General features: G+C 39.3%; 1 protein-coding gene and 1 pseudogene across 1 annotated transcript; one reads left to right on the top strand and one right to left on the bottom strand.

The window, feature by feature from the left end:
* The first annotated feature begins 185 nt into the window (after nt 1-185).
* LOC148876270 (thioredoxin Y1, chloroplastic-like) lies at nt 186-20,108 on the top strand. The gene is made up of 5 exons (XM_088966482.1): nt 186-364; nt 482-1,834; nt 18,364-18,452; nt 18,906-19,083; nt 19,598-20,108. Exons 2-5 carry the CDS (start codon nt 1,661-1,663, stop codon nt 19,661-19,663), a joined length of 507 nt encoding a protein of 168 aa, XP_088822608.1. The 5' UTR covers nt 186-364; nt 482-1,660; the 3' UTR covers nt 19,664-20,108.
* LOC148876271 (ubiquitin-ribosomal protein eS31 fusion protein-like) lies at nt 16,413-17,005 on the bottom strand (annotated as a pseudogene).
* Nucleotides 20,109-26,858: the final 6,750 nt, after the last annotated feature.

Here is a 26,858-nt window from a genome sequence, read left to right on the forward strand (position 1 = left end):
CAATAGATAGGTGAGCTGCTTGGGCCTCGGTCTTACTTGAATGACGCGAGGTGCCCAAGGTGATGGGTGAGATATCCGAGATCGCTAAAATGTCACCATGTTACTGCATCGGTCCACATGTCATCGCATCATTTGGCAGGCCAAATGAGGGATCCCTCATTAGGATCTTTGGTCAATTCTCACTTGGATATCTGCTAACTCCCCGTATGACACGGAAATATCGTAGCAATGAACAGTCTCTATTGGCGTCTGAGCTTTGATCACCGGACACGGAGATTGTAGTCTGAGTCTAGGTTGTGCTATTCCATCTAGATATCTGTTGGCGTCTGCGGTCCGCCCCAATTGCAAACACCATGGCAGAAAGGTAAGTTGGGTTCTCTGATCAAATCAATATTCTGTACCATCGAAAACTCACTTCAAAAGCATCCCAGTTTTCTTGATTCGATTAAAGGGAGTCCCCTGACCTTTCTTTGCTCCACAGAAATCCCGGTGGAGTGGTTCAATCTCAATTGGATTTGGAATAACCAAAACCTCACACCGGAAGACGTTTCGATGGTTGCCATCGGCGTGCATTCAACATACTTTCACTTCCACTCCACAACCTGTTGAAGCGGATTCTATGATTTCTGTATTCATTCTTAAGGCCGCAGCAGAAGGGTAATTTTGAATATTTTCAAAAATTAACCGACTTATTATACACATTCTGAAAATTCGAAATTTGAAGTACGGGGATTAATTGACTTAAAGACAATCCCTAAAGTTTACGGTATTAGTCATATATATATTTTAAGTTATTTTAATGGAATATGCATTTATCGGTTTTCTTAACCTTGGGCTATTTTTTGGAATCAAATCAGTATTATCAATTTTTGAAAAATTGTAAATCAAAACTGAACCGAAATCAATTGGTTAAATGATTGATCGGTTTTGTTTTTGACTGATTTGGTTCTTTAGTTTTCCAGTCTTTTTATGTTATAAAAAATGTAATAATATAAATAAACACATAATTATAGTGAAAACCCGTACGGTACACATAATCTATCAAGAGAAAGTGCCAAATTTCATAACTAACATAGAAATATAATACTGTTTAAAATAATTAAATCTTTATTTTAATAATTTGTTATAAAAATATTTTACTAATTTATTAATTTAGTAAGTTGGATTAATTATATTAATGTTTTTAAGAATCAATTATATAAATTTAGTAATTTATTGTGTACTACTTTGTTGATCTCTATATAGTATATACCCTGGTGTGCAAATTAGCAATACCCCTGATTATATTGGGCTAACTTCCACGAGACAGCATTTTTTCAGTGTAAGGACAAAAAAGATGTTTATGAAACATTAAATATCACGGCCGTTGGATTTGAAGAATGTGAAAATCAACGGTCCGGACTATGTCGTTATTTCTATTTTAAGTTGGTGCCCGAGTCATCATATCACTATCCACGCGCAAAATCACTAAATACTAAAATACGAGGTGGGCCACGTTCTCAACTTCCTCACGCGTGACGCAACCAGTCTCATTCCCATTTCTCGGTGCTTTTCTTTCTCTCCTGTTAGTGAACAGAGAGCTCCCTTACATCCCCAGCGGAAGATTTTTCGATTTCGATTTCTTCCTCTTGGGATTATCCGAGGAGCCCCAGCAAACCAAATGGCGGTTTCAGTGTCAACAGCAACTCTTCCTTCACTGCAATTGGAGCGCTCCACTGGTTTCGCTTCTCTTAAATTTTCTGCTTCCACTTCACTCCGATTTCCACTACAGCTTCAGCGCTTCCAAACGGGAAAACCGAAGATTTTCTCTCCTGGGCGTCAATTGCTTCCTCGTGTGAGTGCTTCTCGTTCTCTGTATAGCTTTTTCTATGTTTATGTCTATTTGGGGTTAGTGTTGGTATTTTATTCGTTAAGGTATATATCATTTTTTTTTCTGTTCTGATATAAATTACTGTTAGGAACTGTTTTTATGGTACTGTCTACATGGCTAATTGAATCGTGAATGTGAAATTTGGGTTTCTTTATCCATAAATAGTTCTTAGATTTATAGCATTACTCTATGTGCAAGTTTGACGTTTAAACAAGATTGGTAGTGCCCAATTTTGTTGGTTAATGTTATAAACGTTTCTCTTTCGGGTAAGAATATTATTTAAGTCATTGACTCTGCGGAAATTGGTTGCAGAAGTATTGAATACCAAGCAAGTTTCACATAGGTTGGACATGATAACTGAAGGGTAATTTGTGCTTTGTTGATTGCATAGTTACATTCTTAGTCATCAGAACAAACAGGAACCAGACATAAGACTAGATTTGAAAACCCTAATCCCCGGGAACTTAAATTTTTTGCAAATATATACTTCTTATAAATTTGACTTGTATGAGCCTCACACATACAGTCAATGAAGAAGTATCTTAGCACACTACACTGTCAGAACTTAGACGAAATTCGTGATTTAGAGATAGAAAATAATTTTCACCCTACATGGCACTACAAGCATAGGATTTTCTACTGCCAGGCGTAATCATCTGAATTTTCACAGCTATGCCCTCATTTCTGTTTCTTGTATTGTTTCTTTTTGTGGTCCATGGTATCCAGGTATCTGTGCATGCCTAGCATACCAGTAACAGACATGATATTACCTGATATGACACCAGATGCTGCATAGAACTTCTATAGAAAAACTTATATTGTTGACATTTTTAAAGTGTGAAAACGGTGTGTTTTAACAAATTATATCATAAAATATCTACATATGTTAGAAGCTTAATTAAATTTGGCAAAATATAAGTATTGAAAAATGAAAATTGACTTAAAAAGCTAGATGTAAGAGCATAATATTATCATATTAAATAGGGCACTCGTATCTGCATCTATGTCTTAGTCTTAGATCTTAGGAGATGGCAATTTGCATTTCAGTTCCCCTATGTCTATGTTAGTATTCATCATATTCATATCTGGGCATCATGGTTTGTGGTAACTATTAGGGAGATTGAAGTTCCATTCTTTTCCGTGTGAGTGTGTAGATAATGAGAAAGGTTTATTAGAGTGAAGCAAAGGCTAAGAATATGGAATATCAATGTTTTGGAAACCAAGAGGCACATCAGACTGCAATGCATAGAGGTGCAACTCAGGTTGACCTGAGTTACCATTGTACACTACTTTGGACTCAGGCCTTTGGGCCTGGTCCATTCAAATTTTAACAAAAGCCCAACCTGGGCCTGCCCAAGTTTCACCCCTAGCAATGGGGCCTAGATTTTGTCTTTTACCAGTTCAACTGGCTATTTAACCTTAGGCTCCATTTGGGAAGAGTGCAAATGTTGGTTCGGTGCATATATGCACTTTGGTTTAGTTTTGTTGGTGTTTGGTAAGAATGCATTTATGTACTGAAAGTGATAGATTTCACAAATTTCAAGGCATGCTTGAATCCAAAATGAGAGCAAAAATTGCATCCAAAAAATGATGGCAAACTTTGCACTCAAATTTGATTGATGTTAAAAAGGTATACTTCAATCTTGGGATTTGTGTTTGCACCCATTACAACTGAAAATCGTTTGGCAAGAAAGTAATTTTATCAATGCAAAACTAAACTAACTTTCCATTTGCATGGACCATAATGCACACTACATGTTTGTATTTTCACTCTTCCCAAATGGAGCCTTAAGAATCCTAGTTTTCACTGAACTGTTAAGGAGTCTGGTTCAGGTTAAATTGATTGGAAATAACTTGTCCAGCCTGATTTTCAAAACATTGCTAAGTACAAGTCCCCCTAGGAGAGTGGATAGGAGTTCTAAATCTCTACTAGAAGGGGCAGATGAAAGACAACTGCTCATTCAATACAAAAAGAAATTCTCAATAACTCCCCAATACCTATCCAAGACTCCAAAGTGTGAAGCCTCAATACGACTCAGCCCCTCTTCTCCCCTCCCCCCACAAAAAAAAAAAAAATCTGAACCAAACTTTTGGAGAGTATGTCCACTTCAAGCCCTGAAGCAAAGCTGATGAGGGCGGATTTGGCCCTCCAATGACATTGTGACACATGGCATCCCGAAACAGCTAGACGACACCCAAATGCCACCTAGGCAATGATTTGGAGTCCCAGATCATAGTTCGTCTTTGCCCCAACCTAGCGACCTGTCTTTACCGCCAACCTAGTGACTTTGACCACAACTTAGGCCGGCTAGGAGCACCTCGTCTAGGGCCGGCCTATAGCACATTGTCACTGGCTGATGTGACATCGACGTGAGGAACGACCTCCCTCGAGGGCTTGCTGACCTGACTGAGGTCCAGGAGGCGACTTGTGAGTTGTTCTCGTTGACAAATTTGGTATGCATACCCTGACACTCCCAAGTTTCTCGGAAGTTGGCCCACGTATCGAGTGTTCCGGAGGATGGCCAACGTGCGTGGCGGTTACCTCCGGGGATCTCGGACCGGTTAGGTGACCTCCTAGAAATCTCAGATGCGATGTGTGAAGCCCACACCAAACAAAGCCTATATAAAGGCACCAACCCCAATGACACGAAAAGGTACACGCGGTTTAGTGCATTCTAGCTCTCCTTGTTCTCAAACTCTCAGCTTGCATATACTATTACTGACTTAAGCATTGGAGCAACCTTGTCGGGTTAGCCACTCCGGGTTTTCTAATACCTCCCTTTCTTTATAGTTCGAGCGACCTACTTGGCAACAGGTGTCCGAGCTGCCCTACAGCTAGGAGCATCCAGATCGTGCACCATCAATTGGTGCCGTCTGTGGGAAACACTACAAAAAGCTAAGTTCTCACCTTCTAAAAGGCTAAGTCCTCATCTTCCTGAAAACTAAAGATCTCACCTTTTAGAAATTAAATTTCTCACTTTCTAATTTTCATTTTTATGAACTCAAAGGAAATTTTGAGCAGCATCAACACTCAACACGAATACCGATTATTGGGGGGCAAAAACATCTATGATGAACCTAGAGAACTCCACTGTGACAATCAAACAAGTTCAAGCCGAACCCAGTATCCCCAGTGCCCCACATAAATACCCAGCTACTGCATGCGAACACCCCTCTCCCCGCAGTAGAGCCATCAGCAGTTCCCGTCGGCAGTTCCATGAGATGAAGCATGAATTTTCAGATGTGAACATGGGAGCAACTTGACGTATGCATGTCGATGCAGAATAGGCAACAACAGAATGACCTTAACAAACATTAGTCTGGTGACAGGCACCTCGGAGTAAGGCTGTCCCCCCAAGTCGAGCCGGTCATGGTTCCCACAGGAAGTTGATATCCAACAAACTAAACAGTTCTACCGACTATTTCAGCCCGGATAAGCCTCACCAGTCCTCTTTGTGAGGTCTCCTCTACAGATTGAACCCTTTGCGGCTCCCTCGGGAGTTAGCAGCCTACGAACTATGTGAGCGCCCTTGCAGGTCGAGCCCCTCAAGGCTCCTGAGCGAGTCGACGACCTACAGTTAGTAGAGCTGCCCTCGGAGGTCGAGCTCCCTGTGGCTTCTCGTAGGAGTGGACGACCGGCGTCATTACGTGGCTAATGCAGCATAGCTATGGCTCTGAACTTCCGACTCACACTGGCAACAACATTATGCCCTCGCAAGGGGGGGCAAAACATGTATGATGTGGTCTTGCAAGCACTCATCTAGGAAGATAATCCCATGGGATGACGTAGAAGTATCCATATGAGAAGTTACTATAGAATGACCACCCGCTTAGGCGGAAAGGTCAGGCCGCACGTCAGCTAAATAAGGATAAGGAGAGTGGACCGCGAGTCGCTCCCAGAAGTTAAGGGCTAAAGTGCCGAGCTGATAAAAGACCTCGACACCACATGAGACCCAGTCGCTTCTTCGGCATGGGCAAGACCAAGGATAAGGAGAGAGGACTATAAGTCACTCCCTGAGCCTAAGGGCTATCGTGTTGAGCTGGCAAAAGACCTCGACACAGTACAAGACACAGTCGCCTCTTCGACATGGGTAGATAAGTCCTAGTCGCCTCTTCGGCATGGGCAAAATCAAGGATAAGGAGAGTGGACCGCGAGTCGCTCCCAGAGCCTAAGGGCTAAGGTGCCAAGCTGATAAAAGACCTCGGTTCCACATAAGACCCAATCGCCTCTTTTGCATGGGCAAAATAAAAAGCAGTTTGCATTCAACATGAGAAAGATAACAAAGGAAAGACTAGATCGCTTTCAACACCATGACAAACACAAACTTAGTCGATCTCTTCATGGTAGACCTCCACCCGGTTTTAGGCTCTGCATCGAACTCGCTGGCTACTCTTTTGAGAACCAGCCTGAAGGACGCTGTGTCAAAGTCTACCTAGGTGGAGCGACCTGATAAAGAAGTCACACAGAATCCCCTCTTGATGATGACATGATAAACTTCGCTCTTGGGGTAATGGTCGGATTGCAGAACACCTTGACGGTTCCATCCCTAATAGGGTAGATGTCCTCAGGGGACCTGCTCCACCTCTCCTCGAGCGGATGAATTCGCTCTCGTGTCCCGATAATCAAGATGGCGAGGTCCTGCGTAAGGCTACAAACACTTGGACTCTTTTGTCCTGAGAAGCAAATTGGACCAATGCTTACGATTACAAGCTTATTGAATCAGTCATTCCGGGCCAAAATGAGCAATCTACTCCTTTCGCTGAGCTACTTCCAACTCAGAAGTGGGGGGCAATTGATGAGGGCGGATTTGGCCCCTAATGACATTGTGACACATGGCATCTTGAAACAGCTGGACGACACCCAAACGCCACCTAGGCGATGATTTGGAGTCCCAGATCATAGTTCGTCTTCGCCCCGACCTGGCGACCTGCCTTTACCACCAACCTAGCGACTTCAACCACAACTTAGGCCGGCTAGGAGCACCTCGTCTAGGGCCGACTTGTAGCACCTCGTCACTGGCCGGTGTGACCTTGACACGAGGAGTGACCTCCCTCGAGGCCTTGCCGACCTGACTGAGGTTCAAGAAGCAACCTACGAGTTGTGCTCGCTGACAAATTTGGTATGCATATCCCGACACTCCCAAGTTTCTCGGAAGTTGGCCCACGTACCGAGTGTTTTGGAGGGTGGCCAACGTGCGTGGTGGTTACCTTCGAGGATCTCGGACAGGTTAGGCAACCTCCCGAAAATCTCGGATGCGGTGCGTGAAGCCCACGCCAAACAAAGCCTATTTAAAGGCACCAACGCCAATGACATGAAAAGGTACGCGTGATTTAGTGCATTCTATCTCTCCTTGTTCTCAAACTCTCAGCTTGCATAAACTATTACTGACTTAAGCATCGGAGTGACCTCGCCGGGTTAGCTACCCAGGTTCTATAATACCTCCCTTTATTTACAGTTCGAGAGACCTACTTGGCAACAGGCATCCGAGCTGCCCCATAGCTAGGAGCATCCAGATCGCGCACCATCAAAAGCCAACATCTTGGCTTTACCAAAAGTCTCCCTAACCAAGAGGTCCCATGTATACAAACCTAATAAACTCCCGTTCCCCTAATGCACCTCTCTTTCCTAATGGTCCTAGATCCCCAACTCCAAAGAACTTACATTTTCATTCTTGTTGTTTTCATCAAAGGTAGCTTGAATGAAATTCTAATAATGTTCTCCTTCCAGTGAACTTGAAAAATAGTAAATTGGATATCTTTTTCACAGCAGTTCACCAAGTATAATTGATTTCTTTTCCTAAGATGAAGTGCACTTGAAAAAAATATTGCCAAAAGAGGTAGGCTTGTTATGGATAACCAAGCTATTCATTCAGATAGTGAAGAAAAGAAGATGACTGATGATTAGAGAAATATTGGTATGGTGCCTATATTTAAGAACAAAGGTGATTTACAAAGTTGTAATAACTATCGAGGGATTAAACTTATGAGCCACACTATGAAAGTTTAGGAGAGGATAGTTAAACAAAGATTATTACTTGAAATAAGTGTATCAAAGAACTAATTTGGATTTATGCTAGAGAGATCAACCGTCGAAGCCATATTTCTTTTGAGACAATTGATAGAAAAGTTCAGAGAGACCCAAGATGTGCTCCTTATTCTTCTTGAAAATATTTTCTTGTACCCCGCAAAGGAAGACACTAGAATTTGGACCCCTACCCCCTTGGGTTCTTTCTCTTGTGCCTCTTTCTTTAAAGTCTTAACCCAACCATCCAACCCCATAGGCCCTCCTTTCCCTATCAAAGAGATTTGGTGTAAGTCAATTCCTCCTAAAGTTGGGAGTTTTTATTGGGAAACTTTTTTGGAAAGAATCAACACTAGTTACCTGCTTCAGAAAAAGAGACCCAAACCTAGTCGAATTGACTAAACATATTTAGGAGGAAGTCAATGTTAGGGTCTTAAATTCTTAGTGACCTGTTCAGTTGGTTAAGAACATGGGTCTTCACCAAGGTTCAACACTTAGCCTTTATCTATTTGCACTGATCATAGATGAATTGACTAAACATATTTAGGAGGAAGTTTCATGGTGCATGTTGTTTTCATATGACGTTGTTTTAATTGATGAAACTTGTTTCTACTGTTGCTATAGTAGTCTAAACTAGTAAGGAGAAGAAGAAAGAGAAGGAGAAGAAGAAGAAGAGGAGAAGAAGATGAAAGAACTGTCGAACCTAATAGCTAAACCCTATCAGTCGACCTCTTAATAGTGATTAGGCTTTAATTAAATGTACAAGGACTAAACTGCCCCTACTTAAGTATGGGACAGAGAACCTCTAATAGGACTGCCACATAAGCTCATAACTTAACCAAGGTGAGTTGACTAATCTACCCTTATTCGGCTAACTCTAACACTCTCCCTCAAGCTGGAGAATATATGTCATATAATCCCAGCTTGTTACATATATAGTTCACTCTCCCTGAGCTTAAGGCTTTTGTAAACAAATCTGCCCACTGATCACCTGAGCCTACATGTTCTATGCTTATCTCTCCAGTGAGAACCTTCTCCCTCACAAAGTGGCAATCAATCTCTATGTGCTTTGTTCTCTCATGAAAAACAGGGTTGGATGAGATATGGAGCGCAACTTGATTGTCACAATACAACTTCATAGGTTTATCCATGTGAAACCCGATTTCTTGTAGGAGATTCCTCAACCACACTAATTCACATGTAGTGTGTGCCATGGCTCTGTACTCGGCTTCAGCACTGCTTCTAGCCACAATCGTCTGCTTTTTACTCTTCCACGTCACAAGATTTCCTCCAAGAAATGTGCAGTAACCTGTAGTAGATCTTCTATCAAACACAGAGCCCACCCAATCTGCATCCGTGTATCCAACTACTTGAAGTTTTCCTCCTGGTTTATACAATAGCCCACGGCTCGGAGCTCCCTTCAAATATCTTACAATTCTAAGAACTGCATCCCAGTGAGATATACGAGGGTTCTGCATAAATTGACTCACCACATTGACTACAAAGGAGATGTCTGGTCTCGTGATAGTCAAATAGTTCAGCTTCCCCACTAGTCGTTTATACTTTCCAGGATCATCAAATTTTTCCCTTGTATCACTGTTCAACTTAACATTTGGTTCTATAGGAGTCTCAACCGGTTTTGCACCTAACAGTCCTGTTTCGTCCAATAGATCGAGAACATATTTTCTTTGGCACAGATTTACACCTTGTCTTGATCTAGCAACTTCTATACCCAAGAAATACTTCAATGTCCCAAGGTCTTTTGTTTGAAAATGATTTTGCAGAAAGACCTTTAGTTTGTCGATCCCCAATTTGTCACTGCCAGTTTTGACAATATCATCCACATAGACCACTAATAAAATCTTTCTAGCTTTTGAGTCATAGCTGAACACTGAGTGATCAACCTGGCATTGTTTCATTCCAAAATTCTTCACCACTTCACTAAACTTCTCGAACCAAGCATGAGGTGATTGTTTCAACCCATAAATTGCCTTTTCAGTCTGCAAACCTTACCAGCCTCCCCCTGAGCAACAAACCCAGGTGGTTGCTCCATATATACCTCCTCTATAAGGTCATCATGAAGGAAGGCATTTTTTATGTCCAGTTGAAATAGGGGCCAATCATACATAAATTGCCAGGGAAATTAACACATGGACAAAGCTAATCTTAGCCACTGGAGAGAAGGTCTCCATATAGTCCACTCCATACAACTGTGAATAACCTTTAGCAACAAGTCTGGCTTTTAGACGCTCCACACTACCATCTGGCAAATATTTAACAGTATACACCCATTTACAACCCACAACATGCTTATCAGGAGGAAGAGTAGTGAGCTCTCACGTGTGAGTATGCTGAAGAGTAGAGAGTTCCTCCTCCATTGCCTGCTTCCACCCAGGTGAACTAAGAGCCTCTTGGACATTGTTAGGTATGGAAATAGATGACAATAGTGAAACAAACTGGCGATGTGAGGCGGAAAGGCGAGATACTGAAACAAAATTGGAAATGGGATGGAGAGTAGAACTACGTTTACCTTTCCGTAAGGCAATGGGTAGATCAAGTCCTGAGGGTTCAGCAATAGGAGCAACAACAGGATCCGTGGACAAGGTAGAAGCTGGAGGAGGGGCCGGTGTCATTCGACGTGTATACATTTGCCGAATTGGTGGTCGTTCAGTAGGGATTTGCACTAGATGAGGTGACGAGTCAACTCCAACAGGAACACCCAGAACGGGATCACTGACCGGAAGAGGAAGAGGAAGTAAAGGTGGAGACGAATATGCTTCAGTTCCTGAGAAGAAGGGATCAAACTCAAAAAAGGTGACATCAGGACAGACATAGCACTTCCGAGTAATGGAATTGTAACACTTGTACCCTTTTTGAGTCCGAGAGTAGCCAAGAAAGACACACTTAATGGAGCGTGCATCCAACTTGTCTATTCCAGGACTCAGATTGTGAACAAAGCACACCCAGCCAAAGATACGAGGTGTTAATGGAAATGGAGACAAGGTGGGGAACAAGATAGAGAAGGGAGACCGACCATGAAGAATAGAGGAGGGCATCCAATTAATGAGGAAACGCGCAGTAAGTACAACATCACTCCAAAACCGTTTAGGAACACTCATATGATGAAGAATAGACCAGTCGTTTCAAAGAGATGACGGTTCTTCTGTTCAGCCACCCCATTTTGTTGAGGAGTGGATGCACATGAAGTTTGATGAATGATGCCATGCTGTTCTAAATACTGTTGAAAGGAAGTAAGAAAATATTCACGACCATTATCTGAACGAAGAACTTTGATTAGAACACCAAATTGTGTACGTATTTCAGCATGGAATTTTTGAAAAATGGAAAATAATTCACTCATTTCTTTCATTAAATAAATCCATGTCATTCTTGAACAATCATCAACAAAAGTGACAAAATACTTGTAACCATTATAAGACTCTATTTTGATCGGGTCCCAAACATCTGAATGAACTAAAGCAAAATGACTCAACATACAACTTTCAACTCTAGGACTGAAGGAAACATGACGATGTTTCCCAAACTGACACGACTCACACTGTAACACCAACAAATGACTCAAAGACGGAACTAGTATCTTGAGTACCTTGAGAGAAGGATGTCCCAGTTGACAATGCCACTGTAGAGGAGTGAGTGAGGTCTGAAGTGCAGCTGATGATCCACCACCGTCAAGATAATACAATCCACCAGCTTCATGCCCCCCACCAATTTTCTTCCCCGTCCAACACAAGAGGAAGGGAAAAAAGTAACAGAACAGTTAAGAGTCTTGGTTAATTTACTAACAGACATAAGATTGAATGGAAACTTAGGGACATATAGAACAGATGATAAAGAAAGAGAAGCCATGTCAACATTTCCAACACCACAGATGGGAGAGGAGGAACCATTGGCAAGGGTAACAGTTTGAGATGTGGAAGTTTCAGAGAGAGAAGAGAACACACCTGGAGTCCCGGTCATGTGGGCAAGAGTAGCAGTAGTGTGCTGTGAAGTGGACTGAAGGAACCACTCATACTCATCACGCAGTACACTCATCCTTCCATCTGCCTGTTTATTATCGCTGAAATCAACCCCACCAGCAACAGCATGATTAGCCCATTTAGAGGGAGGGCAGCCATGGAGATCATAACAGAAATTTACCGAATGTCCTTCCTTGCCATAGTGGATACACTTCCTTGTAGAGCTGCCTTTTTCTTTGCCACGGCCTCCCCCTGAGTCACGACCATCACCACAGCCAAATATGGAACCACCACGACCTCCTCGGGAGGCATGTCCTCCCCCTTTCGTACCACGTCCACCTCCTTTGGCTGTCACAAAAGTTGATCTATCAGACTGTGTGGGATTCTCTGTCTGTCCCAAAGAAATCCTGTGAAGCCGAGCAAACACTTCCTCAAGTGTAGGAAGGGTAGAGCCCCCCAATATTTGGGCCCTAACTGGTTCATACTCTGATTTCAACCCCACTAAGAACCTTGTGACATCTAGTTGTTCCCTCTGTTGTTGTTGAACCTTAACATCTTGAGTGAGAGGATGATAGACATGAGTTCATTTCTAAGGTTCTTCATGCTGGCATTGTACTCTTCTAGGGTTTTATTTCTTTGTTGCAGACCAAAGTACTCCCGATAGAGCTGATATACCCTTGTAGTATTATTTTGCCCAGAATACATCTTCTTGGCATGTTCCGATATGTCCTTAGTTGTATCTAAGAACATGAAATTGGCACTTATTTTGGGTTCCATACTGTTTTATAGCCATGTCATGATTTGTGCATCCTCCTGTTCCCAATCATCAAACCCTGGAGAGTCAGCCGGTGGTTTATCTTCTTTCACATGCTTCACTTTTCTCTTTGCCTTGAGAAAAACTTTCACTGACTTGGCCCATGGAACATAGTTCTCACCATTCAGTTTAATTGAGGTCATCTGTACATCTAGATAGTCAGAGGAAACCACCACACTAGGTTTCTGATCACTACAGCCATCTCCCATTGCTGCCATGATACTCTTTCAATGCTGCCTCTAATCTGAATTCCCAATCACCAACTAAGTGCTGCTGTCAAGAGTTTGATGTTCCAGAACCTACAGCAGTCCCTAAACACAATGATAGATACACACGCCTTTGTTCTTATCCACACCACTACTGATTTCGCAAAAAAACACAGACTACACCGACATTAATTCAGCACTTACTAACCACATGCAAGCTCTCTTACAACTACTCAACAGAGTTTGTGCATCACAAGCACCACCACACAGCCATAACTGTCACACACAATACAGACCTGCTTTAACGCTTTTAAGAGGGTGCCACAAGACCAACAAGAACTCAACTAGTACCATTGCATTACACCTTGCACCATTCGGCCACCTACAATAGCCCCTGCACCATTCGGCCACCAGCAGCAGCCCTTACACCATTTGGTCACTGTAAACACAGCCTGTTCTTGGAATTTTTCCAAGAACCAGGGCAACAACCAACCTAGTTCTCTAGGTTCTGATCAGTCCTCTCAAGTTCTTGAAGATTTTCAACCCAGAAATACCAACAGCACAAAGAGAAGAGATAACCAACCTTCGTTTGAGAGCTTCAGCCAACCATTCACTACTGAAGTTGTTTTCTTAGGAAAGGAGGTTCTGCACACCAGAAAAAAAGAAGAGCTGAGATGTTTCAGGCCTGGGACGAACCACTTTTCTCCATTGAGAGCCCGGAGAAGAAAAGGAGAGAACTGAAGCACGAACTGAAGTTGTCACGAACTGAAACAGGTCACGAATCTTGCTCTGATACCATGTTTCTACTATTGCTACAGTAGTCCGAACCAGTAAGGAGAAGAAGAAAGAGATGGAGAAGAAGAAGAAGATGAAAGAATTGTCGAACCTAATAGCTAAACCCTATCAGTCGACCTCTTAATAGTGATTAGGCTCTAATTAAATGTACAAGGACTAAATTGCCCCTATTTAAGTATGGGACAGAGAACCTTTAATAAGACTGCCACATAAGCTCATAACTTAACCAAGGTGAGTTGACTAATCTACCCTTATTCGGCTAACTCTAACAAAACTAATGAAGGATTAAATGCAAATTTAAGCTTATGGACAAATCCTCAGAAGCAAGAGGTTTTAAAATAAGTAGGAGTATAGGACTAAAAAAAAGAATATATGACATGTAAATTTAGTAATAATAGGAGTGTAAATCAAGATCCACTTAGGATTGGAGATCAAGAGATAATTCAATGTGACAATTTCGGGTACCTTGGTTGAATAATTCATAATGAGGGAGAGATTGAAGAGGATGCCACCCAAAGAATTAGAACAAGATGGGCAAAATAGAAGGGTGCATCTGGGCTTTTATGTGATAGGCAAATACCACTTAGATTAAAAGGAAAATTCTATAAAACAGTTGTAAGGCCAGCTATGTTATATGGAGCAAAGTGTTGGGCAGTCAAGAAACATGTCCAGAAAATGAATGTGGCAGGAATGCGAATGCTAAGATGGATGAGTAGAAAAAGTAGAAATGATAGGATTAGGAATGAAGTTATCTATAGGAACCTAGGAGTAGCTCCAATAGGTGATCAAATGAGAGAGAGAGTAGACTAAGATGGTTTGGGCATGCGGATAGAAGACCACCAACTGCGCCAGTTAGAAGAAGTGTATTGTTACACATTGAAGGGGCTAAAAGAGCTTGGGGTAGACAAAAAAGGACATGGGTAGTAAGAAATGATTTAAGCACTAATTGTTTAACAGTGAAATAGAACAGATTGGCGAAACAGGATTCATGTAGCAGACCCCATATAGTTGGGATAAGGCATGGATGATGATGATGTCCCTGAGGGATGGATCACAATACTCTTAAACCTTAAGGCTAAAAAGAGTTGCATTATTTTGTAATTTTGAATTAGGAAGAGTATCATCACAAATTATGTCCCTGAGCTGAAACAACGTGGTTATATTTACATAGACATCATGGTAAGGAAGGTAAAAAGCTAACCATTCAAAGAAAAGAACCATAATGACATGAAGGGATGGAGACAAAAAGCACATGAAATTGGAAATGTATTGAACTTGTTATATGATATGAGTGGTACTCCATCAACTTTGTTGTACAGGAGTAACAAAACATTGAGATAGACTTGACTTGCAACTGTAGCCCCCTAATATGAGTAGAAAAAGGTGTCGTTGGAAAGAGATATTGTTTAGAGAATGAGGTTCTACTTGATTTTGGGAATTCCAGAAATGTAGATAGTGAAACGCTGACATGATGGTATCCTATGCTTGGGGCAGGATAAGTTGGCTTTGACAATGTTGGAAGTTAGCAGATCCAATACTCTGCTAACGAATCCAATATTTTCAAGATTGATTATTTATATTGACATGACTAATTATCCTTTTGATTTAGTAATTTTGTTTTTCTTAATTTTAGTAATTCTTTTATTGTCTACTTTCATATTTGCTGTCAACTTGCATATGATTGTTTACAGGTCCTGACTTGTGGCATTATAAATTGTGATTATGGTTTATAAAATGTTCTTTATGACTTATATGACCTTTATGAACTAAAAAACAGTTTTTATTGGATAAAATCCCTAACTTTCAGACTTCTCGGTATGATCAATATGAACTACTAGTGTTGAACTATGTTTTACTTCCCATCCTTTTTAAATACGTAAACTACCCTTGCAGTTTAGCAAATAGATAAGAAGTTACCCTACTGTTTGCATAATCACTTAAAGTACCCTTAGCTTTTCTAACAATGGACAGAGTCACCCCTTACTGTCAGTTTGCCGTTAATATCTGCTAGCATGTAATGCCACATGACATTTTAGTTTTTCAAAATTCCTAAACTACCCTTTATTGTCAAAAATACCCTTTGGCCTTTAATGACAATTTCTCTTCAATATTTTTGGACAAAGACACCCCCTACTCACCCACCTGTTTTCCTTCAGAGCTGCGTCGGAGTGGCTATGACGATGGCAAACAGAAGAACTCAACATTGGCTTTGCTCTGGTTTGGCAAACACAAAACTGGTTCAGTAATACATCAGAGACTTTCTGAATAAAAAACACGAGCACCAAAGAAAGTCTGAGAACTATCCAAGTACAAAAATCTCATGTTAACAAAGAACAAAGATGAAGGTGATGGGTGTGCGGTTGACCGCCATGACCGTCAATAACACGGCGACACCAGAACCCAACGAATACCCAGTGAAGACTATCTTATACGATGAACTCACCCATAACTTCTTTAACGTCTCAGATTCCTGATTCAACAACCAAATCATCGATTTCAATAACCCATGATTTACATACACGCCATTGAACATCTGCATTCCCATTTTTTTGGTCTATATAAATGTTTAAAGTCTTGTAATTAAACCATCAAATTTGGCATCAAGTACATAAGAACAACAATTCTAAACAAATCCCAGAATGCACTCTTATCCAATAACCAAATTTCCAATTACAAAATCCATGAGTTTTGAAAAACTAATTGTTGCATAAACCTACCGCAAATAACTTTAATCACCTCCGGCCTTCTGATAAACGTAAGTCAACCCACACTTTCCACAGTAGTTTCTACCGAAATGGTTAGCCATAAAAATCCTAGCCCCACACTCCTGATTCTGGCACTCCTTCCTCAGCTTTTGAACCTTGCTCGAGTCCTCAGCCTCGTTGAACTGCAACACAGCAAACTTTTTTTTCTCCTCTGGGTCAGAGAACCAAGTAGAGCGTAGGTTCCTTCTGGATGTTGTAATCGGCCAGGGTGCGGCCATCCATGAGCTTCTTTCCCGTGAAGCTAAGGCATTGCTGATCAGGAGGATTGTCCTTTTTGTCTTGGATCTTTCCCGTCACCTTGTCAATGGTACCTGAGGATTCAACCTCCAGGGTTATGGTCTTCCCAGTTGGGGTTTTTATGAGGATCTGCATGGCTACAAATCGGCTGAGACCAAAGGAGAAACAATTCCCAATCCGAAAGAAGGGATGGAAGATCTTGCATTCCCAATTTATTATCAAGCAAGAGCTTGTAATCACTCTCATTGACAAGATTCAAACCTGTAATGGCGAGAATGATTTCACAATGCTTGTAATCACGCCCTAGGTCTGCTTGTATGTGACACGCTTCACGGTTTTGTGCGACACATGGCGAAAGCGGATTGTTTTATGGGGATGGAGAGAGAGGCTGAGCTCTGCTCAGCTTGGGAAGGTCTGGGAGCTTCTCATCACTTAAGAGAATAGATGAGCCAGTGGATTTGAATTTGGCATCCTTTAATGTGGTCGGTGGGACGGAGAACACTGGGTGTTAGGTCTGGATCTGGTACAGAGGATGAGAAATTATTGTCAGGACTTTCCATGGTTGCCTTCTCTGGCGTGTTTTACTCTTGGCGGTGAAAATGCAACTTCAGATCCGGGCTTGTATAGTAAAGTTAAATCTATAAGGGAATAAAAGACATTTTGTCCTCATAGTGATTTCAGGTTCTTTAGCTCTTTACTTAACAGAAGCAATGTCATCATTTTATCTTTTCCGTCAATATTCAATGGTTTTATCCATTGTTAGAAAAGCTAGGGGTACTTTAATTGATTTTGCAAACAGTGGGGTAACTTCTTGTCTATTTGCTAAACCATAAGGGTAGTTTAAGTATTTAACCCTTTTTTTTTTCTGAAACTTCATTGGGGCTTTGCAGCTTGCTTTATTTCCTCTTGATGATTTTACACTCCTTTTTAAATTTTTATTGGAGGAAAAAGAAATGGAGAAAACTTGATTAATTCAAATGACTACTCAAGTGAGATTTGGGCCAACTTATATTTGTTTCTCATTCATGTCAGTTTTCAACTTGAGTTTTCTGCACAGATGCCATTCTAGAGAACCCGATCATCTGGCTTTGTTTTCCTCACTTTGTTGTAGATATCCAGCATTTTATTACAATAGAACTGATGAATCAGTAATGGCTACTTGGGAAAAATGGGGATCTTTCTCTCTCTCAAGGACATCAATAACATGGATTTATTAATGGTTTTGGAGATAAGAACAAAGACAAATGTAGGGAAGGAGGTGGTGTTCTGTTTTTTCTGGAAGCTTCATGTTTTGTGGTTGGTAGTATTAGTATGTAGAAACGAAGGCAGGATTCTCTCCCAGGCATGGTCTCTTGTTGCAGAATCAAGTAACTAACAGTTGACTGACTACAGTAGGTGAATTGATAGGGCACTGTATATGGTACCTGTCTGTTGTACATCTCTTTTTGAGTGCTTTTCCTTTTTCTTATTCTTTCGGCATCTTCAAAATTTTCTTTGTTGCTTTTGCAAACATTATGAACTGGAGAAACGAGTTATGGGATTCTACCATATTTTACATATGTAGTACTATAGTTGGGAAACTTTATATTCAAACAATATTATTTTGCACTTCCTACATAAATGTAGATGAACTTTCAAGATGAAATGTTGAACTTCCCTGTTTTGCAAATTATGCAGGTTGAAGCAAAGAAGCAGACATTTTCCTCCTTTGATGATTTGCTTGCAAATTCTGACAAACCTGTATTGGTTGATTTTTATGCAACCTGGTGAGTTTTTTTTTTTTTTTTTTTTTCATTTTTTTTTTTATAGTTTGTGGAAGCATTCACCAGAAAGGATGTATTTCATATAACTATATCTATACTATATTCTAAAATGCAGTTGTCCATGTCAGACTCCTCATATTGCTTCCCAATCCTTTTAGAATTTTGTGTTTTTTTTTGAATTTTTAAAAATAAAAATTAAATATGGAGTATTGGAGCTATTTAAGCTCATCCACAACTAATTCAGTTAAGAAACTGAATGTAACATGGGCATCTTTTTAACACCACCCCGTGCACTAGTTTATTTAGAATTAATCTATCATGTTGTTACTGTAAATAATCCTTTAGTCATGTGGTGGTGCAATTTTTCTATTGTTTACTATTGCTAACTTTGTCTAGATGTTTTTTGAGGGTATGACCTTCTGAAAGTATGTTTATTAATTAGTTCATGACTTGCAGGTGTGGTCCTTGCCAGTACATGGTTCCTGTTCTCAATCAAGTTAGCAGTATGCTGAAAGATAAGATCCAAGTGGTCAAAATTGACACAGAGAAATACCCAAGCATTGCTAATCAATATAGAATTGAGGCACTACCTACATTCATCATTTTCAGAGATGGGAAGCCTTGCAATCGCTTTGTAAGTCAACTGTGTATTTCATTTTGTTTCCTGCAATAGGCATCTAGTTTTATACAAGCTTTATGTACATGCACTTCTAGTTCTGGAATTTAAGGTCTGCACCAAGCAATTTTAGTACAAAGAATCAATGCCTCGTGAGATTATTAGTTTTTGTGTCTTGATCCATTGAATTATCTTGGAAGGTTAGATTTACAATTAAATTGGTGCATTGATACAGCAAAAACCCAATAGGTTGCAATTTTAGCGTATTTAGTCAAGGTCCACATTTGGTAAAGAAGGTTGTGATGGTGCCATCCATCAACTTTTGGATCCCTTCCTTACAGATCTGTGCCACCTCTATAGCTAAACCACTGTTTGAGTACATGTATACCTTGCACTATGGGTATGGGCCTATGGGGATCTTATTTGTCCTTCTAATTAGTGGTGTATTGTTTTCTCAGTAAACAATTAAAGAAAATCATTGGTTCTTATTATTTTCTTCTAAATTCCTGGCAAATTTTCTGCATTTTTTCAGGAAGGTGCCTTGACTCCAGATCAGCTTATCCAACGTATTGAGACCGCATTGCAAGTCAAGCAATAGTTCATCTGGTGTGCCTTCTTGAGAAGTGTGTTCTTCAATTCCAGCTTTTAAACTTTTTTTTGTTCATCTTGTGGCAGCATATTTTAAGGGATAATAGTTTTCACATTTTAGCTCTCGTAATAAGGCTTTGATTTGTTATTCAGCTTAGATGAGTAACCAAATGTAGACCAACATTAGGAATTTTGAGTCCCCTGTCCTTTGCATGCAAGATCTCACACATTTACACGAATATCCTGGTCGGCTGGTCCTATGAATCAAGTATCAGAAATTTGGCTGGTGGTGACCCTTGCTACAATTGGAATGTATAGAGCCACTGTTTGTAGCTTCCATCACAATTTATCCAACTATGATTTTCCTTTTTGTGATATTTCTCAGTACTAGTGGTTATATTATTCTTATATTTATAAACTTGAATCAATGAAGATAAACTTGGATGTTAGGCAAAGTGCTGAGAAATGTAGTAAATTATATCTCTACAAATTTATATTGAGTGAAGAAGGGTGAATAGATTCGTATAACATGGAAAACCAGTCTGCATGAGAGAGAGAGAGAGAGCTATTATATATTCCGTGGAAGCATTTTCTTCATCTTTTGGTCATGCCCATATCATTTATTGAGACAGGGGAGGTGGAACATTTTTTCCAACTAATTCAACACAGTGATTCCACAGTCTACGTCCCCAAATGTGAAGTGCTTGGGTATCAGGTCTTTCAGAAGGAGGCTTTGAGAGAATATAATTGAGGATATCATCCCAACAATGCTTTTGCCTTTGAATCACTTCCCTGCAACAGTAAATGTCATCAAGCGTGTTCAGACCAACAAAAGCAATTGCCATGTTGTCTGCACATACCAGAGGGAACCCCTCTTGGCAAGGTCCCTTGTATCCTTCATCCATGGGCCTAGACGCATTGACTGTTGCAGCATGCAGCATTGCTGCACTGACAAGGAGTAACACCAGTACTGAGTTATCACGGAACCATGCCATGTTATATCTTTCCTCTTCTTCCTTTCTCCTCCCTTCCCTTTGGTCTGTTGTACACGCCTGTAGGGAGAAGAGATAGATGAGTTTATATGGGGAAATAGGTGAGAGAAAGAAGCGTGATAAACTTCAATTAATATATATTATTAATGAGTTCTATACGTTTTGCAGGGTCTTTATTTCCTGGGTATTTTACCTGAAAACTTTATTAATTATTAAAGGTAACTTGTCAAAGAAAAGTTTACCTGAAAAGGCATTAATGAAATGAAATGGATTCACCCTCTGTTGGGTTGTCTTGTGGAGGTTGAAAATAATTCCGGGCATCTCTTTCTCCAGATTTATCCCAACTGTTGGCCAGTTGGTGTTTTAAAACTCAGAATGTCTTCATACTTGGATTTCAGTTCAGAAGAATTAGAGTGAGGCGTAGTTAAGGCATGAGTTTATACGAAATTAAATAACTATTTGTAAATGTAATTAAAACATTGGAACCGCTTTCAAATAAAAAACTTAGAACATTGGAATCGATATTTTTATATCTCAAAGTAAATGTAATTAAACAAGTCAACAGGATGAGTTTTGAAGCGATGGAAAGCTTGGATTGCTGATACCATCTTATTTTGTTACCAGTTAACTGCACAAATCCTTCAGTATTCCCCCAAATGGAAGCTAACCAGATTATATATATAATTCCAATATCATTTATAAATTCATCAGTTATGAAGAAAGAACAAATTTAGGATCTGAAAATGCAAATGGCAAGTAGGGAAAAAAATATGGAAAAAAAAGGGAAGGAAAACATGATACTCAAACACAAAGATTTTTGTGATTTGGCTTATAATAGCTTATGTTCATGAATGTCATAGGAGAACACTGTAGAACAGTAGCAAAGATTATAGTTGGTTTATACAACCTCTCACCAAACCCTATCTTCCAAAACATACAAACATTAGGTTTTTGGATTTTGAGACGGGGGTGGGAAGGAAATTTTATTTTCTTGGTACCCATCTCACAGGTGGGTAAAAAAACTTTTCCACAAAGGGAAAAGTTGTAAGCACTTGGATGAGACAAAATACCCCTTTTAGTAATGGACTTTTATGGCTAAAATGGTTATTGTTTTATTTATCTGGGAAATAAAAGAAAATGGGTAAAGGCACTTACCCAATAACATAAATGCATTTACCTGGATAATTAACTTACCTAAAAACGAACAGGGCCTCAGTGTCTCTCACACGTCCCTACTTTTTTTTTCTTTCTTCTTAAAATATAAGATAGTTTGCTAATACAATAAGATATATGGTGGGTGTTGAATCCAACCAAAGATAAATAGTCTTGCTCCGATTTAATAATCTGTAGATAGTGATGAGTAAGGTCGTCTCCACAAGGATTGGGTGGGTTTATTTCCAAGTAACAAAGTAAGGGGGTTTGTAAACTTAAAGAAAATAAGAAAATAGCATAAAATAACAGAAAACAAAGATTAAATCAATGGGAGATGGCTTCCGGTTGAAAGGACAAATTCAGCCTTGATTCTTATCATTGATCATCGATGCAAGGATATGTTCATATGTTTACGAATAAATTGGTTATAGCTATTAACAAGTTCTAACAGCCAGCCTCTACTCGTATTAATCGACAACCAAAACAAGTTCTTTGGTTGCTTTCCTTATCAATAGACAGTCCTAAACAAGCTCTTAGGATTTAATCTACTAATAGCATTAAGAGGGGAGAGACCTAATTCTGGTCAGCGATCTCGCAAGTTCGAACCGTTTAAACTAGATCATACATTTTCTTAACATAAATCGAAATTTTTTTTGCAATCAATTTCTGTTAGTTGTCACTATGATCAAACCTACCAATCATATATGAAACTGGAAGTTCAATCGGCCATAGATTATTTCCATTGAATGAGCAAGGGGCCCTTTTTACTTAATCAATAAAAATAATCCCCACAGTTAATCGCAGAAAACATATGAATATCCATAAACAATGAACTGAAATAAAAATCAATTAGATCTCACAATGTTATAAAATCAAAACTTTCATAACCCTTCAACCTGAAATAGAAACTTACAGACACTCCATGATGAAATCGTAGCTTCCAGATGAGAGGGTTGGGGGGGTGAACTCTACTTCTTCCTCCTTTGTTGATGATGTCTTCTCTCTCGGAGGATTTGATGCCTTGGGTGCCAGTCCCCCCCCCCCCCCCCCAGGGCTGTTCTCCAACTCCCTTTAGGAGATTATCCTCAAAACTGGAAAGTTCTAGTCTAATATGAATTTATCCTATCCTAACTCTTATTTCAATCTCTTATCTTTCTAGGATTACAATTTGAAAATTTAAATCTAATAAAACTCTCTTTCTTGAGATTACATTCAACTTCTATTCTAATGGGACTCTTGGTTCTTGAATTCGAGTTGGCTTCTTTAACAATTCGGGTTGCTCCAAGGCTCTTCTACTAAATGGGCTTCAGCTATGAAATAGGCCTTGTTGCGAAATTGCTCTGACTTTAGGCCCGAATTCGTCTTCAATGCGGACCAATTCTGCCAAAATCTAGTGCTTCTTAAATTGTCCAAATCGGAGTCCTGAATTAAGAATTATGCCCAGATCACTGATCAGTGCCGAAACTGTGCAAAATAATCCGATTAACCTTGTTTTCTTCCAATCGCCTTCTTACTTGCCCTAAATCAAAATACAAGAGTAATGAGTCCAATTAGGCACCAATTAAGTGTAAAATACTGAATATTGAGGGATAAAGATATGACAATTTTTATTCTCATCAATATACATGTGAATCAAACTCTAATAAGTCCCATATATGAGTAAGATCCAATAATAATGCGGGTCTATACCACACGGCCCAAACCATCTCCATCACAAACCACTATAAAATTTTCTCTTTTAAAATTTTTGTCAACTTTATTCGGGCGAGTCAATCACTGGGTTGCAAATGGAATCTAAGGTACAAACTCAACAATCACAAATTTTATGACAAAAAAATTAAAATCAATTTAGTCTACAATGTGATGTACCCAAACCATTTGGCCTTTGTTAAGAGTAGTCCTTTTTTCTTTCAAAATTCTTGACAATATAGTACTTCAATTTTGTGCCACAAAAGTCACAGGCTCCGATTAAAAAGACTGAAGATTTAATGCGAAACCAGAAACCACGAAAGCAAACGCAGAAAAGAGAAGATTCCTTCCCTCCTTTCAACATTGTTCAGTGATAGCCCATGTCCACAACTTCTGGACTTGCATTTAGAGCAGAAAGCAAAAATCATGGATGCCAAGTTTTTTCAAAACCAATATAGAAATTTCTCTTCTTGCTACTCGGATGTGTATGATGAATTCAGAAAATATATGCCTCATCGAAGAACAGATGGCACCGATACAAAATGAGTTGGAACCTTCCTGCAACCTCTAAGAAGAATCAATAGTGTGGCAGTTTTGGTTCTTCTCCTGTGTCTAATTACTATAACACTTCTATTTCTTCTTCCTTGTGTTACCTCTTACTTTTTGTTATCTTCCACTCCTCTCGTTGTCCTCTCTCTTCCTCTTCCATGTTTTACTGTAACTCTTTTTGTTTAGTAAGTTAAATTAGCATACTTCGGTTAGGCTAACCAATTCTAAGGGCTTTCTAAAATTGTGAACCAAAATCGGACGAAATCAATCAATTAATCGGTTAATCAGTTCGGTTTTCATGGTTTTTTATATTTATAATATAAATTATAAATATATAATAAATAATATGCATATATAGTTGGTTCGGATAACCATGGTTTTTTCTAGGTCTATCAAAGATCAAGCCTGTATCTTAATTTGAACCAAAACTGAATCAATCAATTTAGTTAACCAGATTTTTGGTTCAGCTTTTTGGTTTTCGATAGTGGTGGCAATTGGGCGGGTTGGGTTGGGTTGAATTTCAACCCAGTCCATTTAATCCGCCAACCCGTTAATGACCCAGTTATATATAATTAAATGGGTTGGGTTCAACCCAAACTCGCTTTAGCCCAACCAAACCCACCCAAACCCATTAGTCTTATATTTATGTACTTAAAACAAAAAACTAACTCCTTTTTAACAAATAAGTTAGTCATAGCTTAGTGGGAATAGTAGTTGTTATTTGCACAAGTCGTAAAGGTTCAAATTACATTATATGCATGCTATTTTTATACAAGCAGCAAAGCCATTTAACTATGTTCGGGTTTCGGATTTGATGAACCACATAGGTGCAAACCGGTCAGACCAATTTGAATTATCTAATTGGATTGTCTTCAAGGTAATCACATCAAGTTCAAGAGTGGTTGAACCGTTTAGATCTGGATCAGTCTGGTCGAACTAGACCCCGATCGGGACTGATTCAATTCGGTTGGTCTAGACCCCGACCGGGATGGTTCAATCCAGTCGGACCAGACTAGACAGGGGCAGCCAAATGGTGGATTGACTTGGGTCGGCTCATATCAGGTTTGTGCACTAGTTTGGGACCAAACCGGTTGGCCCGAAGCGGGTCAAAAGAAGTAAATCGGACCATGTCAAATTCAGGTCGGGTCGGGTCGTACGGATATGGACCACACTGGGAAAAGCAAGCGTGGTTGTTTAGGGTTTGGGTCCCATCCGGTCCAACCCATCTCAGGTTTGGGTCGACCCAGATCAGCTTGTACCAGGTCGAGCTAGATTGTGTGAATGATGGTTGAACCGGACGACCCAAACCGGGCAAAGCAAGTGGTATCAAGCCATCCCGTCCGATGTCTATTTCGGATTCGAGTCGACCCGGATTGGTATATGTTGGATCGGGTCAGACCGCGTTGAATTGGTCCGAGCTTGGATCAAATTGATTTGGATTTATGTTGGGTGAAGTGTGTTGATTTAAGACAACTAAATTTAGTCAATAATTAATAGAAAATTAATGCATTAATTATAAATTATTTAATTCAAATGAAGATAATAAAAAAGGCTAAGGAATTAATACTAATGTCTGTAATGGTTAACCCAACGGTTATCCACAACCCAACCCATTTAAATGGGCGGGTTGTGTGACGGGTTGATCACACAACGTGCCAAGTAAATGGGCGGGTTGGGCAGGTTAGATACTGGGTGGGTTGGGTGAAAAATTGCCACCCCTAGTTTTCGATGAGCAACTTTTAGGCTCAGTTTTAAAGGAGTACAAATACAAATATGTAGAGTGTAAAATTTTATATTTTGTATGTATTTGTACTTTGTCGGTCTATCCAGACTATGCTTGAAAATGTTCTTGTATAAGAAGAATTGCAATGCCCTCAACCCTTCTTTTGTTGAAAAGTAGGAGACTCGCTTCTGATTAATGTAGTATTAGTGGGGACCCATGCGATGCACGAGATTTATTAAGTGAAAGATAAATAATAAAAATAGTCATTTACTAAAATAACTTATAGTTTCATAGATTTACTAAAATCTACCATATATTTAGAATTTTACTAAAGCACCACTTATAATTTAAAATGGACTTAATTAATCTTCCATGAGATGATAGTGGAAAATGATAGTGTTGACCCTAATTTTCATTTAAATAAATTTAATTAAAAGAAAATAGAAATAAAAATACCATTTTTGCCCTTAATAAGACACGGGCAACCACTCTATTGGCTATATTTGTCAATTTTGTTTTTTGTATAAAAAAGTGTTAAGGGTATTTTTGGAATAAAAAATCATGGCCTAATGGCAAAACAATCATTCCTTAATGAAAGAAAGGTTGATTAAGTAAATAAGTTGTAAAACATATGGGATGTTTTAGTAAAATGAAAAATATAAGGTAGGTTTAAGTAAATATGTAAAACTATAAGGTGTATTCTAGTAAATGACCCTAATAGAAACACATAAGAGTATACAATTTTTTTTTTATATTTTTAACTTTTTAAATAATTAATAATTATTCATATTTTATATACTATTTTTAATAATTTTTTTATAATAAAAAAATAAAAATAAATAATTTCAGTTAGGTTTATTCATCAAACTTATAAATCCAACCAACTCGATTAACTTGACACGAGTTGGTCAGTTTTCTAGTATTTAATGTCGGCTTTGGTTCAAAAAAATTCCCAATTTTACCAAGTTGGATTAGTTTCACTTTGGCCATTAGTAAATCGACCAAAATCGAATGACCTAACCATGGATATATATTAATATTTTATATTTTAAATATAATTTTTAATATGAAAAAGTGAAAAATTTCCCCATTTCTTACTC

Source organism: Nelumbo lutea, chromosome 1 (assembly GCF_056320005.1).
Source record: "Nelumbo lutea isolate HS-2025 chromosome 1, American lotus-T2T, whole genome shotgun sequence".
NCBI classification, from domain to species: Eukaryota; Viridiplantae; Streptophyta; class Magnoliopsida; order Proteales; family Nelumbonaceae; genus Nelumbo; species Nelumbo lutea.

Coding starts and splice junctions, on each gene's coding strand:
- LOC148876270 (XM_088966482.1), top strand. CDS start 1,661: ATGGCGGTTTCAGTGTCAACAGCAACTCTTCCTTCACTGCAATTGGAG. Junction 1,835..18,363: donor GGCGTCAATTGCTTCCTCGT/GTGAGTGCTTCT, acceptor CAAATTATGCAG/GTTGAAGCAAAGAAGCAGAC. Junction 19,084..19,597: donor GGAAGCCTTGCAATCGCTTT/GTAAGTCAACTG, acceptor GCATTTTTTCAG/GAAGGTGCCTTGACTCCAGA.